At 47.1% G+C, this 15427-nt stretch overlaps 1 protein-coding gene across 7 annotated transcripts in view; it reads right to left on the reverse strand.

Annotated features, from left to right (window-relative positions):
- Positions 1-607: 607 nt before the first annotated feature.
- UBN1 (ubinuclein 1) overlaps positions 608-15427 on the reverse strand; it is a 129449-nt gene continuing 114629 nt past the window's right edge. For all 7 annotated transcript variants that reach the window (XM_063935032.1, XM_063935034.1, XM_063935035.1 and 4 more), the window contains one exon: positions 608-2180. In XM_063935032.1, the coding sequence (XP_063791102.1) occupies positions 2128-2180 (53 nt within the window). In that variant the 3' untranslated portion in view covers positions 608-2127. The remainder of the gene's footprint in view (positions 2181-15427) is intronic.

The raw sequence follows: 15427 nt of genomic DNA on the forward strand, positions 1-15427 counted from the left end.
CACTCTTTTCACTGCTTAGTACATCACCCCCTTAGTATTGTACTGGTTAGAGTGCAGAATGAATTAATGAAGATTTATGGACATGCCGTCATCGTTTTATCCCAGGAAGTCGGTAACAAGTGTTGGGGTTTGTAGGAGTACAGGGGATAACATTTTAATTTGTCTAGTGTTTTAGACAGCCAGCTATAGAGATAAGGCAGCTCCCACCTAGTTAAATGTGCACCCAAATCCCTTCTACAGTGCTCCCAAGATGAAAAGACTCCAAAATGTCATAATAAAATCAACATTATCCAGCTCCTGTCTTTTTCCAATGCATGCAACCGTGAATTATAAGGAAGATGTAGAAGATATAACCTGTGTGATCAACAGCGCCACCTTGAGGCGAGAATCAAACGTTGTCGTTGAACTACAGTAGATTATATCTTCCGGCAAAGAAAAACTATTACTCCCCTTGTCTTACACCAAAGGCTTTGTCATACAGTGTATATCAACAGATGCGACAGGGACATCGTGTTCTAAAGATCCAGCTAATGATAATGGTTGCTCATGCAGTAGTAGAGGATGAGGGTGATAAAGTCCTGTCCGGTAAAAATCACCCAACACACCCTGACTCTCGTACGGTTTATTAAAAATGAAATGTGGATTTATTCAGAAGATTTTCAGTTCTTACAGCTGGGAATGTGCAGAGTATTAAGCCATTTCTGAGTGCTAGATTACATCACGGCTGGATGACCTCACATCATGGCGCGAGGCGGCAGGGAGAGTGCAGGGTGCACCTCTGACCATGAACCTCACCGCGGTGACACCGTCTGGCACAGTCCATCTCCCGCCACCCAAAGATACAACAAATTAAAATAAATATCAAAAACTGCTACAAAGTGCTATAAAAATGTACTGTGCCACCACACGTACAATGTCATTATTATGCAGAGGGAAAGCACCAACACTCGCTCCATAACGAGACGTCCAGCAAGCCAGCAGCAGGAATGTACAAATAAAATCTAGCAAAACTTCAAGAAAGTAGCTCAGATTGATTAAAATATCCTATTTTCCTTTTTTTAATCAATACTAAAATCAGGATTAATCCCAAACCTGCCAAAAATTGCTATGTTCTAGAATCTCGCAACTAGTAGTGACCAAGGATCTGTAGACCCCAGAGACGCTGGTCTCATTGCTTTTGAGCTTTTTAAAATATAAAGTTACTTTGTTGGTCTTGGTAAAATACATGGTCAGCATACATTCTACTAGAAAAAGAGCCCTACGTTTTCTAAGTGCTTTGCAAACGTTAAGAAATGTGAAAAAGTTGTCAAAACTATCTACTGCATACCACAGAGTGCCAGGGGCCAATTTAGAAGTGCGGACCTCTGGCATAATTTAGTGCGATGTCATCCCCCTGTCGCCCCATCAACAAAATCATATAAACATTATTCTTCGATTGTCATATGGAAGACCTGAGCCATTGATCCCATCTTCCCAGAATCCTTTGCACTTTTTGTCAAGTCATTTCTCATTGGTAAGTGACATCTGCTTGAGCCTTACATACGGCAAGCTGCTATTTGTCATCTAAGTGGCTCATTCGTCTTTCCATGTAGGCCTGATGAAAAGTAATGGTGCATAATATTAAAGAGTAGCTTATATCCACTGGTCAGCCAGGAGGAGACCCTTGTGTTTAGGGCAGCAGCATTTACACGTGGATGCTTAGTCTCCCACCAAACGCAAATCAAAGTTCGGTCTGAAAACACTGGCCATCAAATTATGGTAAAAAAAGTAAAATAAATAAAAAAAACAAAAACGGGTGGGTAGATCACATACGTCTAGAGATGTGGAAGCAAGAGGAGTTATAGAGGCAATCACAGAACAAAAAGTGAGGGCAGAGCTCAGGATTAGGAGACACTTAACAAAAAGTTTCGGTGGGACAGCAAGCACCAAAATGACCATGCAAAAAACAAAACACTACAGTCGTGTCCTTTATGCAAATAGAAAAGTTGCAAATATCACTGCAGTGTTGTAAAAAATAAGTGCCTGTGTAGGAAAGCTAGGACCAGCTGCGTTACAGGCGCTCCTGGAATATCCAGTGCCCCAGCCGCTTCGTCCATATCTTCTTATGGTTGCGGTCAGCGACTTCAGTTAAAGCTTCCTTTGAGGGGGGATACTTCCTTTCCCGTGGACCTGTGCACCATCTGCAGGACAGAAAGCAAACTGCTTAAAGGAGGAAATTACTTCTCTGCACCGTCCTACCATCCTGTTTCATCAAGACAAACATATTAAGTGACAAATTAACCGTCCACAACCAATAACTACCAATCACACCCGCCTAGTGTATGCAGAGAGTATTCCGGCGGCTTGTGCCCACACACCGGTCGATCGTTGCTAGAATCCTCAGCTAGTACGTTCCATTATAGGGGGCATAAATAGTTGGAGGCAAAGCACAGATTGTAGGGATTCCCTTTCGAATAAACATAGGGGTAAATTTACTAAAATTCGTTTTAGTACCGATTTGGAGGGAGATTCATCACGAATGACATCGAATGTGTGAATTTGCAGCTTTTTGAAAATTTTACGCCTCATTTACTAAGCTGTCGTATTTTTATTTTTCGTGTTTTCCGATGTCGATGTCATTCGTGGTTTTGTAAGGTAGAATGCGGCCGATTTAGTGGTTTTGCGGCCGTGTTATGAGTTTTTTTTTACGACTGCGTCACATTTCTGTTACGGCAGTGTTTATCCGTTCCCAGACGCGTTTTTTTCTAAGTTTCGTTTTTGTCACTCGTCCGTGATTGGTTTGATTCGTGATGGAGGAGTGCCTGTGCACATTACTATAAATCTGCCCCAAACCGGCCGAACCTCGTGGGTTTAGCTAGTGGAGAGGTGAGAGGAAGGTGTGTTAGGAGTTGGTGAGTTTTTTGGAGTTTGTGGAGGATTTGAGGAGGTTATTTTCGATTGTTGAGTGCTGTACTGTGTGTGTAAGTAGTCTCGTCATACTTGTTGTGTAGTTATTTAAAAGTCTGTCTAGTTTTTTGTCATTGTTTTTTTTTTTAACGTCTACTGTCATTGTTTGTGAGTGAGTGTGTTTGGTGTGTGGTGTGTAGTGGTAGTGGAGGAGTGTGTTTACTGTTTTTTTTTCTCAGTGTTATTTGTTGTTTGTCCTGATTATGTCCCAGTCAGAGGTGAGTGAGAGGGAGGAGGTGAGTGAGAGGGAGGAGGTGAGTGAGAGGGAGGAGGTGAGTGAGGTGGAGGAGGTGAGTGAGGTGGAGGAGGTTAGTGAGGAGGAGGGGGAGGTTGCTGCTGCAGCCTCCAGTAATAGTGATAGTGATGGTGCTGTGGCTCCGCAGCCACGCACCACTACAAAGACGGGGTGCAATGTTAAATTCAGCTACGCTGAGAATATGGCTTTGGTGCGGGAGCTGATGAGGCATCATCATCAGTTGTTTGGCCATGATGCTGCAAAGGTGTCGTCACGAAGGAAGACTGTTCTGTGAGGGAAGGTCGTTGCGGCTGTTAATAGTGAGGGTGTGGTGAGGCGGACCAAGGACACGTGTCGTAAGCGTTTCTACGACATAAAGCGCCGTGTCAAGGCGAAGATGGCCAAGGAGGCTAAATCAGCCCGCCAAACCGGGGGTGGACACCCCTTCTGAGCGTCTTATCGGGATTGGGAGGAGCCTGTGCATACTCTCATTCCGCCAGAAGTGGTTGGTGCGACTCATGTCCGGGATTCGGATCGGCCAAGGCAGGATGGTGAGTTATTTGTCTTGTTGTTTAAAATTTAAACATCTGTGCTTTGTCCTTAGTTGTCTGAAATGTCTTCTAGCTAATTGTGATTGTAAGTTAGTTCATTCTTCTAATGTGTTGGTGATGTAGTGCAGGCCTGGCCAACCTGTGGCTCTCCAGCTGTTGTAAAACTACAAGTCCCATCATGCCTTGCCACAGTTTTGCTATTAGGGAATGCTAAAACTGTGGCAGGGCATGCTGGGATGTGTAGTTTCACTACATCTGGAGAGCCACAGGTTGGCCAGGCCTGATGTAGTGTTATTCTCAATTATGTATGTTTTTTTTCCATTGTATAGTTTTTTTTTTCTGGTTGCCTTGGCCTTTTTCTGGTGTTTTATGTCAAAAGTAAATGTTTGTAGGTGTATTTTAAAGAAGTGTGATAAATCTGTTTTATGCAAAAAAAATTTTTTTTTACAATTTCATAGGATTTATGTTTATTGTGTGTTATTCTGGGTTGTCCTTTGTGTGCTTGATGTGATTTTTCATGCATCTTTGGTTTTGATGTTTACAATTTTTTGCAGATATTTGTGGCTAGTGTTTTCTTGTTAGCATCAAAAATTGGTACCTTAGCGTGCAATATTGTGGTTGTGTCAAGCTACGACGTTTGGGTTTTAAGTAGTATAATATTGTGCATTATGCGCCTTTGTGTATGGATTATTTGGTGAAATTGTTTCTTATTTAAAGTATAAACACCCAATGAAGTCAGGCAGAAAAGCATAAGCATCGTTTAGTTTACTTCTCATCAGGTTCCACATATGTTTACATCACAATAAGGAATTTGCATAAACATATCAACAAAATAATAAGATTTTAAACCTACCGGTAAATCTATTTCTCCTAGTCCGTAGAGGATGCTGGGGACTCCGTAAGGACCATGGGGTATAGACGGGCTCCGCAGGAGACATGGGCACCTAAAAGAACTTTTCCTATGGGTGTACACTGGCTCCTCCCTCTATGCCCCTCCTCCAGACCTCAGTTAGAGAACTGTGCCCAGAGGAGATGGACAATACGAGGGCAGGATTTTATAAATCCAAGGGCAAGATTCCTACCAGCCCACACCAATCATACCATGTAACCCGGAACATACATAACCAGTTAACAGTATGAACAAACAACAGTAGCGGTCCAAGACCGATTCCAACTGTAACATAACCCTTATGTAAACAACAACTATGTACAAGTCTTGCAGAGTTTCCGCACTGGGACGGGCGCCCAGCATCCTCTACGGACTAGGAGAAATAGATTTACCGGTAGGTTTAAAAATAAGAATTTACTTACCGATAATTCTATTTCTCGTAGTCCGTAGTGGATGCTGGGACTCCGTCAGGACCATGGGGAATAGCGGCTCCGCAGGAGACTGGGCACAAAAGTAAAAGCTTTAGGACTACCTGGTGTGCACTGGCTCCTCCCCCAAGCCTCAGTTAAGATACTGTGCCCGGACGAGCGTACAATAAGGAAGGATTTTGAATCCCGGGTAAGACTCATACCAGCCACACCAATCACACCATATAACTTGTGATCTAAACCCAGTTAACAGTATGATAACATGAGGAGCCTCCAGAACAGATGGCTCACTACAACAAAAACCCGAATTTTTGGCAACAATAACTATGTACAAGTATTGCAGACAATCCGCACTTGGGATGGGCGCCCAGCATCCACTACGGACTACGAGAAATAGAATTATCGGTAAGTAAATTCTTATTTTCTCTGACGTCCTTGTGGATGCTGGGACTCCCTCAGGACCATGGGGATTATACCAAAGCTCCCAAACGGGCGGGAGAGTGCGGATGACTCTGCAGCACCGAATGAGAGAACTCCAGGTCCTCCTTAGCCAGGGTATCAAATTTGTAGAATTTTACAAACGTGTTTTCCCCTGACCACGTAGCTGCTCGTCAAAGTTGTAAAGCCGAGACCCCTCGGGCAGCCGCCCAAGATGAGCCCACCTTCCTTGTGGAATGGGCATTGACAGATTTTGGCTGTGGCAGGCCTGCCACAGAATGTGCAAGCTGAATTGTACTACAAATCCAACGAGCAATAGTCTGCTTAGAAGCAGGAGCACCCAGCTTGTTGGGTGCATACAATATAAACAGCGAGTCAGATTTCCTGACTCCAGCCGTCCTGGAAACATATTTTCAGGGCCCTGACTACATCCAGTAACTTGGAATCCTCCAAGTCCCCAGTAGCCGCAGGCACCACAATAGGTTGGTTTAGGTGAAACGCTGAAACCACCTTAGGGAGAAATTGAGGGCGAGTCCTCAATTCCGCCCTATCCGAATGAAATATCAGGTAAGGGCTTTTATAGGATAAAGCCGCCAATTCTGATACGCGCCTGGCTGAAGCCAGGGCCAACAGCATTACCACTTTCCATGTGAGATATTTTAAATCCACTGTGGCAAGTGGTTCGAACCAATGAGATTTTAGGAATCCCAAAACCACATTGAGATCCCAGGGTGCCACTGGAGGCACAAACGGCGGCTGTATATGCAGTACCCCCTTTACAAAAGTCTGGACTTCAGGAACTGAAGCCAATTCTTTCTGGAAGAAAATCGACAAGGCCGAAATTTGAACCTTAATGGATCCTAATTTTAGGCCCATGGACAGTCCTGTTTGCAGGAAATGCAGGAAACGACCTAGTTGAAATTCCTCTGTCGGGGCCTTCCTGGCCTCGCACCACGCAACATATTTCCTCCAAATACGGTGATAATGTTGTGCAGTTACATCCTTCCTGGCTTTGATCAGGGTAGGAATGACTTCATCTGGAATGCCTTTTTCCTTCAGGATCCGGCGTTCAACCGCCATGCCGTCAAACGCAGCCGCGGTAAGTCTTGGAACAGACAGGGTCCTTGCTGAAGCAGGTCCCTTCTTAGAGGTAGAGGCCACGGATCCTCCGTGAGCATCTCTTGAAGTTCCGGGTACCAAGTCCTTCTTGGCCAATCCGGAGCCACGAGTATAGTTCTTACTCCTCTCCGTCTTATAATCCTCAGTACCTTGGGTATGAGAGGCAGAGGAGGGAACACATACACTGACTGGTACACCCACGGTGTTACCAGAGCGTCCACCGCTATTGCCTGAGGGTCCCTTGACCTGGCGCAATACCTGTCTAGTTTTTTGTTGAGGCGGGACGCCATCATGTCCACCTTTGGTTTTTCCCAACGGTTCACAATCACTTGGAAGACTTCTGGATGAAGTCCCCACTCTCCCGGGTGGAGATCGTGTCTGCTGAGAAAATCTGCTTCCCTGTTGTCCACTCCGGGAATGAACACTGCTGACAGTGCTATCACATGATTTTCCGCCCAGCGAAGAATCCTTGCAGCTTCTGCCATCGCTCTCCTGCTTCTTGTGCCGCCCTGTCTGTTTACGTGGGCGACTGCCGTGATGTTGTCCGACTGGATCAACACCGGCTGACCCTGAAGCAGAGGCCTTGCTTGACTTAGTGCATTGTAAATGGCCCTTAGTTCCAGGATATTTATGTGAAATGACGTTTCCATGCTTGACCACAAGCCCTGGAAATTTCTTCCCTGTGTGACTGCTCCCCAGCCTCTCAGGCTGGCATCCGTGGTCACCAGGACCCAGTCCTGAATGCCGAATCTGCGACCCTCTTGTCAAAGTCAGAAAAATATCTCTATGCACACTACCATATTTGCACCTCACACAGGTCCGTGCTGCGCGTGCGTACGCTCTCCCGTACGTGCGCATACTCACAGTCGCGGGCACCCGCAGGCGCATGGTATGCGTATTTACGGTAGAGTTTCTGCGATCGTAGCGTGCGACTCAATCATTACATATTTTCACTATATAATGTATTTTGTAGATCATGGTCCCTTTGATAGATTCTGCAAGTTTGGTTAATATAGAATGTTCATGAACAGAGAAATCCCTCTTTGTTTGATACGAAGGGTCAGACAGGAGTAATACAGTGGTGTTTAGTATCCATCGGAAGAATATTTAATTAGAAATATTCCGGTGTTGGTTTGAAGCAGATCAATCGCTCGTGCGAATAGTTATGGACATAAGAAGTTTATGAACATTTACTTTATTTGCACTTTATTACCCATGCGGCGGGAAACCCAGTTTCCCTCCCACCTGAGCTGTTGGAAATAGTCACAGCCCACCTGTATGAATCAACCTATGACCTTTTGTTATAATGCGAAGCCGAATTCCTGTGTCCAATGAACAATAAGATTGTAGGGACCATTGAATTGTATTGTGTGTGGGGCATAAATAGGCAGGCCGACCATATCCAGTTCACTCTCTTCAACGGTTCTCATTGCTGATAATCGGGAGCTGGATATCGAGGCGCATGCGATCGTTTCCCCTTGTGCGTAAGTGTTTCTCCGCAACTATATTGATCTTCTTGTTATTGTGGGCCAATCTCTCTCAATTTCTCTCTCTCTCTCTCTCTCTCCTTCTCTTTCTCACTCATTTTCCCTTAAATTGTATTGTATTGTATTTCCTGTGTAGTTATCTGGTTAGGTAGTCTGTTATATTGTAGTGTATGACTTGTATTGTGTTTAACTCTTTTGCAAGTATAGCATTCATAATATATATTTTAGGCGTTGGACCCTGAGCACGGTATCTGTGTGTTTCTTATAGTATTAAGTATTCTCAGAGTGTCGGTGACGCTCAAACAGCTTTTAAGGTAATAAGGTTATACTGTGTTGCATTTACTCTCTAACATTACACTAAGGTTTTACTGCACAATACACTGTTTATGGTTTAGATACAAAGGTTTAATATAGTGAGCGTCAGCTCCGCTGGTGATCTCCTCGTGGTCCCGAGCGTTCGCTACGCTATAGCGAATCATTACTTTAGTTAACAGCCAATAACGTGCCTGCCTGTGATCTCTTGGCCGTGAGTGAACGTGACGCTTGAGCGTCTCGATCACGGCAAAGCGATTGTTACGCAACTAGCGTACCCTTACGGTACTTCATACATAAATAGCGTACAGTGTTCTTAGACCTCATAAAGGGTATTATATACGATAAACTTTTAGCTTTATCACTCTAGAAGAGGAGTACTCTGCAACCACCACAGGAGAGACACCCTTGTCCTCGGAGACAGGGTTATCCGCTGATGCATCTGAAGATGCGATCCGGACCATTTGTCCAGCAGATCCCACTGGAAAGTTCTTGCGTGGAATCTGCCGAATGGAATCGCTTCGTACGAAGCCACCATTTTTCCCAGGACCCTTGTGCATTGATGCACTGACACTTGGCCTGGTTTTAGGAGGTTCCTGATTAGCTCGGATAACTCCCTGGCTTTCTCCTCCGGGAGAAACACCTTTTTCTGGACTGTGTCCAGAATCATCCCTAGGAACAGCAGACGTGTCGTCGGAATCAGCTGCGATTTTGGAATATTTAGAATCCACCCGTGCTGTCGTAGCACTACTTGAGATAGTGCTACTCCGACCTCTAACTGTTCCCTGGACCTTGCCCTTATCAGGAGATCGTCCAAGTAAGGGATAATTAAGACGCCTTTTCTTCGAAGAAGAATCATCATTTCGGCCATTACCTTGGTAAAGACCCGGGGTGCCGTGGACAATCCAAACGGCAGCGTCTGAAACTGATAATGACAGTTCTGTACCACAAACCTGAGGTACCCTTGGTGAGAAGGGCAAATTGGGACATGGAGGTAAGCATCCTTGATGTCCAGAGACACCATATAGTCCCCTTCTTCCAGGTTCGCTATCACTGCTCTGAGTGACTCCATCTTGAATTTGAACCTTTGTATGTAAGTGTTCAAGGATTTCAGATTTAGAATAGGTCTCACCGAGCCGTCCGGCTTCGGTACCACAAACAGCGTGGAATAATACCCCTTTCCCTGTTGTAGGAGGGGTACCTTGATTATCACCTGCTGGGAATACAGCTTGTGAATGGCTTCCAATACCGCCTCCCTGTCGGAGGGAGACGTTGGTAAAGCAGACTTCAGGAACCGGCGAGGGGGAGACGTCTCGAATTCCAATTTGTACCCCTGAGATACTACCTGCAGGATCCAGGGGTCCACTTGCGAGTGAGCCCACTGCGCGCTGAAATTCTTGAGACGGCCCCCCACCGTACCTGAGTCCGCTTGTAAGGCCCCAGCGTCATGCTGAGGACTTGGCAGAAGCGGGGGAGGGCTTCTGTTCCTGGGAAGAGGCTGTCTGCTGCAGTCTTTTTCCCCTTCCTCTGCCCCGGGGCAGAAATGAGTGGCCTTTTGCCCGCTTGCCCTTATGGGGACGAAAGGACTGAGCCTGAAAAGACGGTGTCTTTTTCTGCTGAGAGGTGACCTGGGGTAAAAAGGTGGATTTCCCAGCCATTGCCGTGGCCACCAGGTCCGATAGACCGACCCCAAATAACTCCTCCCCTTTATACGGCAATACTTCCATATGCCGTTTGGAATCCGCATCACCTGACCACTGTCGCGTCCATAACCCTCTTCTGGCAGAAATGGACAGCGCACTTACTCTTGATGCCAGAGTGCAAATATCCCTCTGTGCATCTCGCATATATAGAAATGCATCCTTTAAATGCTCTATAGTCAATAATATACTGTCCCTGTCCAGGGTATCAATATTTTCAGTCAGGGAATCCGACCAAGCCACCCCAGCACTGCACATCCAGGCTGAGGCGATTGCTGGTCGCAGTATAACACCAGTATGTGTGTATATACTTTTTAGGATATTTTCCAGCTTCCTATCAGCTGGCTCCTTGAGGGCGGCCGTATCAGGAGACGGTAACGCCACTTGTTTTGATAAGCGTGTGAGCGCCTTATCTACCCTAGGGGGTGTTTCCCAACGCGCCCTAACCTCTGGCGGGAAAGGGTATAATGCCAATAATTTTTTCGAAATTAGCAGTTTTTTATCGGGGGAAACACACGCTTCATCACATACCTCATTTAATTCATCTGATTCAGGAAAAACTACGGGTAGTTTTTTCACACCCCACATAATACCCTTTTTTGTGGTACTTGTAGTATCAGAAATGTTCAAAACCTCCTTCATTGCCGTGATCATGTAACGTGTGGCCCTACTGGAAATCACGTTTGTTTCCTCACCGTCGACACTGGAGTCAGTGTCCGTGTCTGGGTCTGTGTCGACCATCTGAGGTAACGGGCGCTTTAGAGCCCCTGACGGTGTTTGAGACGCCTGGACAGGTACTAACTGATTTTCCGGCTGTCTCATGTCGTCAACAGTCTTTTGTAAAGTGCTGACGCTATCACGTAATTCCTTCCATAAGACCATCCAGTCAGGTGTCGACTCCCTAGGGGGTGACATCACTATTACAGGCAATTTGCTCCGCCTCCATACCATTTTCCTCCTCATACATGTCGACACAAACGTACCGACACACAGCACACACACAGGAAATGCTCTGATAGAGGACAGGACCCCACTAGCCCTTTGGGGAGACAGAGGGAGAGTTTGCCAGCACACACCAGAGCGCTATATATATACAGGGATAACCTTATATAAGTGTATTTCCCTTATATAGCTGCTGTATTGATTAATCTGCCAAATTAGTGCCCCCCCTCTCTTGTTTTACCCTGTTTCTGTAGTGCAGGACTGCAGGGGAGAGTCAGGGAGACGTCCTTCCAGCGGAGCTGTGAGGGAAAATGGCGCTTGTGTGCTGAGGAGATAGGCTCCGCCCCCTTCTCGGCGGCCTTTCTCCCGCTTTTTTAAGGAAAACTGGCAGGGGTTAAATGCATCCATATAGCCCAGGAGCTATATGTGATGTATTTTTCGCCATCTAAGGTGTTTTTATTGCGTCTCAGGGCGCCCCCCCCCAGCGCCCTGCACCCTCAGTGACCGGAGTGTGAAGTGTGCTGAGAGCAATGGCGCACAGCTGCGGTGCTGTGCGCTACCTTATTGAAGACAGGACGTCTTCTGCCGCCGATTTCCCGGACTCTTCTGTCTTCTGGCTCTGTAAGGGGGCCGGCGGCGCGGCTCTGGGACCCATCCATGGCTGGGCCTGTGATCGGTCCCTCTGGAGCTAATGTCCAGTAGCCTAAGAAGCCCAATCCACTCTGCACGCAGGTGAGTTCGCTTCTTTTCCCCTTAGTCCCTCGGTGCAGTGAACCTGTTGCCAGCAGGACTCACTGAAAATAAAAAACCTAACTTAAACTTTTACTCTAAGCAGCTCAGGAGAGCCACCTAGTATGCACCCTTCTCGTTCGGGCACAAAAATCTAACTGAGGCTTGGAGGAGGGTCATAGGGGGAGGAGCCAGTGCACACCAGGTAGTCCTAAAGCTTTTACTTTTGTGCCCAGTCTCCTGCGGAGCCGCTATTCCCCATGGTCCTGACGGAGTCCCAGCATCCACAAGGACGTCAGAGAAATCTTATTTTCTCTTACGTCCTAGAGGATGCTGGGGACTCCGTAAGGACCATGGGGTTTATACCAAAGCTCCCAATCGGGTGGGAGAGTGCGTATGACTCTGCAGCACCGACTGAGCAAATGCTAGGTCCTCATCAGCCAGGGTATCAAACTTGTAGAATTTAGCAAAAGTGTTTGACCCCGACAAAGTTGCTGCTCGGCAAAGCTGTAATGCCGATACGCCCCGGGCAGCCGCCCAAGAAGATCCCACCTTCCTAGTGGAATGGGCCTTAACCGAATGCGGTAACGGCAATCCAGCCGTAGAATGAGCCTGCTGAATCGTGTTACAGATTCAGCGAGCAATAGTCTGCTTCGAAGCAGGCGCGCCAATCTTGTTGGCAGCATACAGGACAAACAGAGCCTCTGTTTTCCTAATTCTAGCCGTCCTGGCTACATAAATCCTCAAGGCCCTGACTACATCCAGGGACCTGGAATCCTCCAAGTCACTCCTAGCCACAGGCACCACAATGGGTTGGTTCAAATGGAATGAAAAAACCACCTTAGGCAAAAATTGAGGGCGTGTCCTCAATTCCGCTCTATCAACATGAAAAATCAAGTAGGGGCTCTTGTGAGACAAGGCCGCCAATTCTGACACTCGCCTTGCAGATGCTAAGGCCAACAACATGACCACCTTCCAGGTAAGAAATGTCAACTCAACCTTGTTAAATGGTTCAAACCAGTGTGATTTTAGGAACTGCAACACCACGTTCAGGTCCCATGGTGCCACTGGAGGCACAAAAGGAGGCTGGATGTGTAGCACTCCCTTTACAAAAGTCTGGACTTCTGGAAGAGAAGCCAATTCCTTCTGAAAGAATATCGAGAGGGCCGAAATCTGTACCTTAACAGAGCCTAATTTTAGGCCCATATCCACTCCTGTCTGTAGGAAGTGGAGAAAACGACCCAAATGAAAATCTTCCGTAGGGGCGTTCTTGGTTTCACACCAAGACACATATTTTCGCCAGATATGGTGATAATGTTTTACCGTCACCTCCTTTCTAGCCTTTATTAGAGTAGGGATGACCTCCTCCGGAATCCCCTTCTCAGCTAGGATCCGGCGTTCAACCGCCATGCCGTCAAACGTAACCGCAGTAAGTCTTGGAACATGCAAGGACCCTGCTGCAACAGGTCCTCCCTTAGAGGAAGAGGCCAGGGATCTCCTGTGAGCATCTCCTGAAGATCTGAGTACCAGGCCCTTCGAGGCCAGTCTGGAACAATGAGTATTGTCTGTACTCTTTTTCGCCTTATGATCCTCAACACCTTTGTGATGAGAGGAAGAGGAGGAAACACGTAGACCGATTGGAACACCCATGGCGTTACCAGGGCGTCTACTGCTACTGCCTGAGGGTCCCGGGACCTGGCACAATACCTCCGAAGCTTCTTGTTGAGGCGGGACACCATCATGTCTATTTGAGGAACTCCCCAAAGACCCGTTATCACTGCAAAGACTTCTTGATGAAGTCCCCACTCTCCTGGATGGAGATCGTGTCGGCTGAGGAAGTCTGCTTCCCAGTTGTCCACTCCCGGAATGAAGACAGCTGACAGAGCGCTTACGTGATTTTCCACCCAGCGAAGAATCCTGGTTGCTTCCGCCATCGCGGCTCTGCTTCTTGTCCCGCCTTTGCGGTTCCCATGAGCCACTGCTGTGACATTGTCTGATTGAATCAGAACCGGTAGGTTGCGAAGAAGACTCTCCGCTTGTCGAAGGCCGTTGTATATGGCTCTTAGCTCCAACACGTTGATGTGTAGACAGGACTCCTGGTCTGACCACAGTCCCTGAAAATGTCTTCCTTGGGTGACTGCTCCCCATCCTCGGAGGCTCGCGTCCGTGGTTACCAGGATCCAGTCCTGAATTCCGAACCTGCGACCCTCCAGAAGGTGAGCACTTTGCAGCCACCATAGAAGAGACACCCTGGTCCCGGGGGACAGTGTTATTTTCCGATGTAAATGTAGATGGGACCCGGACCATTTGTCCAGAAGGTCCCATTGAAACGTCCTTGGATGGAACCTGCCGAAGGGGATGGCCTCGTAGGCTGCCACCATTTTCCCCAGAACACGAGTGCATTGATGAACTGATACACTTTTTGGCTTTAGCAGGTCTCTAACCATGTTCTGGATGTCCTGGGCTTTTTCCAACGGGAGAAAAACCTTCTTTTGTTCCGTATCCAGTATCATACCTAGGAACGTTTGTCGAGTTGTCGGAATCAACTGTGACTTCGGTAGATTTAGAATCCAACCGTGTTGCTGGAGCACTCTCAGAGAGAGTGTCACATTGCTCAGCAATTGCTCTCTTGATCTCGCCTTTATCAGGAGATCGTCCAAGTATGGGATAATTGTGACTCCATGCTTGCGCAGGACCACCATCATTTCCGCCATTATCTTGGTGAAAATCCTTGGGGCCGTGGAAAGCCCAAACGGCAACGTCTGAAATTGGTAAATGACAATCCTGTACAGCGAATCTCAGGTACTCCTGATGGGAAGGATATATGGGGACATGAAGGTAAGCATCCTTTATGTCCAGTGACACCATAAACTCCCCCTCCTCCATGTTGGCTATTATCGCCCTGAGTGATTCCATCTTGAATTTGAATCTTTTCATGTACAGGTTTAGGGATTTTAGATTCAAAATAGGTCTGACCGAACCATCCGGTTTCGGGACCACAAAGAGGGTTGAATAGTACCCTCTTCCCTGTTGGTTCAAGGGAACCCTGATAATTACTTGCTGTTGACACAGCGTTTGAATTGCAGCTAACACTACATCCCTGTCTGGGGTAGAAGCTGGTAAGGCCGACTTGAAAAATCGGCGTGGGGGCACCTCTTCGAATTCCAGTTTGTAGCCTTGGGAAACTATTTCCAACGCCCAAGGATTCAGGTCTGAGCTGAAGAGTCAAAGACGAGCCCCACCGGTGCGGACTCCCGCAGGGGAGCCCCAGCGTCATGCAGTGGGTTTTTAGAAGCCGGGGAGGACTTCGGTTCCTGGGCACTAGCCGAAGCAGGTGTTCTTTTCCCTCTACCCATACCTCTGGCAAGGAAGGAGGATCCCCGACCTCTTCTGGACTTTAGTGACCGAAAGGACTGCATCTGATATGTTGGAGTTTTCTTCTGCTGTTGGGGAATAAACGGTAAAAAATAAGATTTTACTTACCGGTAAATCTATTTCTCGTAGTCCGTAGTGGATGCTGGGGACTCCGTAAGGACCATGGGGAATAGACGGGCTCCGCAGGAGACATGGGCACTTTAAGAAACAATTTAGATTCTGGTGTGCTCTGGCTCCTCCCTCTATGTCCCTCCTCCAGACCTCAGTTAGAGAAAC

The sequence above is a fragment of the Pseudophryne corroboree genome, chromosome 7 (assembly GCF_028390025.1).
Source record: "Pseudophryne corroboree isolate aPseCor3 chromosome 7, aPseCor3.hap2, whole genome shotgun sequence".
Taxonomy (NCBI): Eukaryota; Metazoa; Chordata; class Amphibia; order Anura; family Myobatrachidae; genus Pseudophryne; species Pseudophryne corroboree.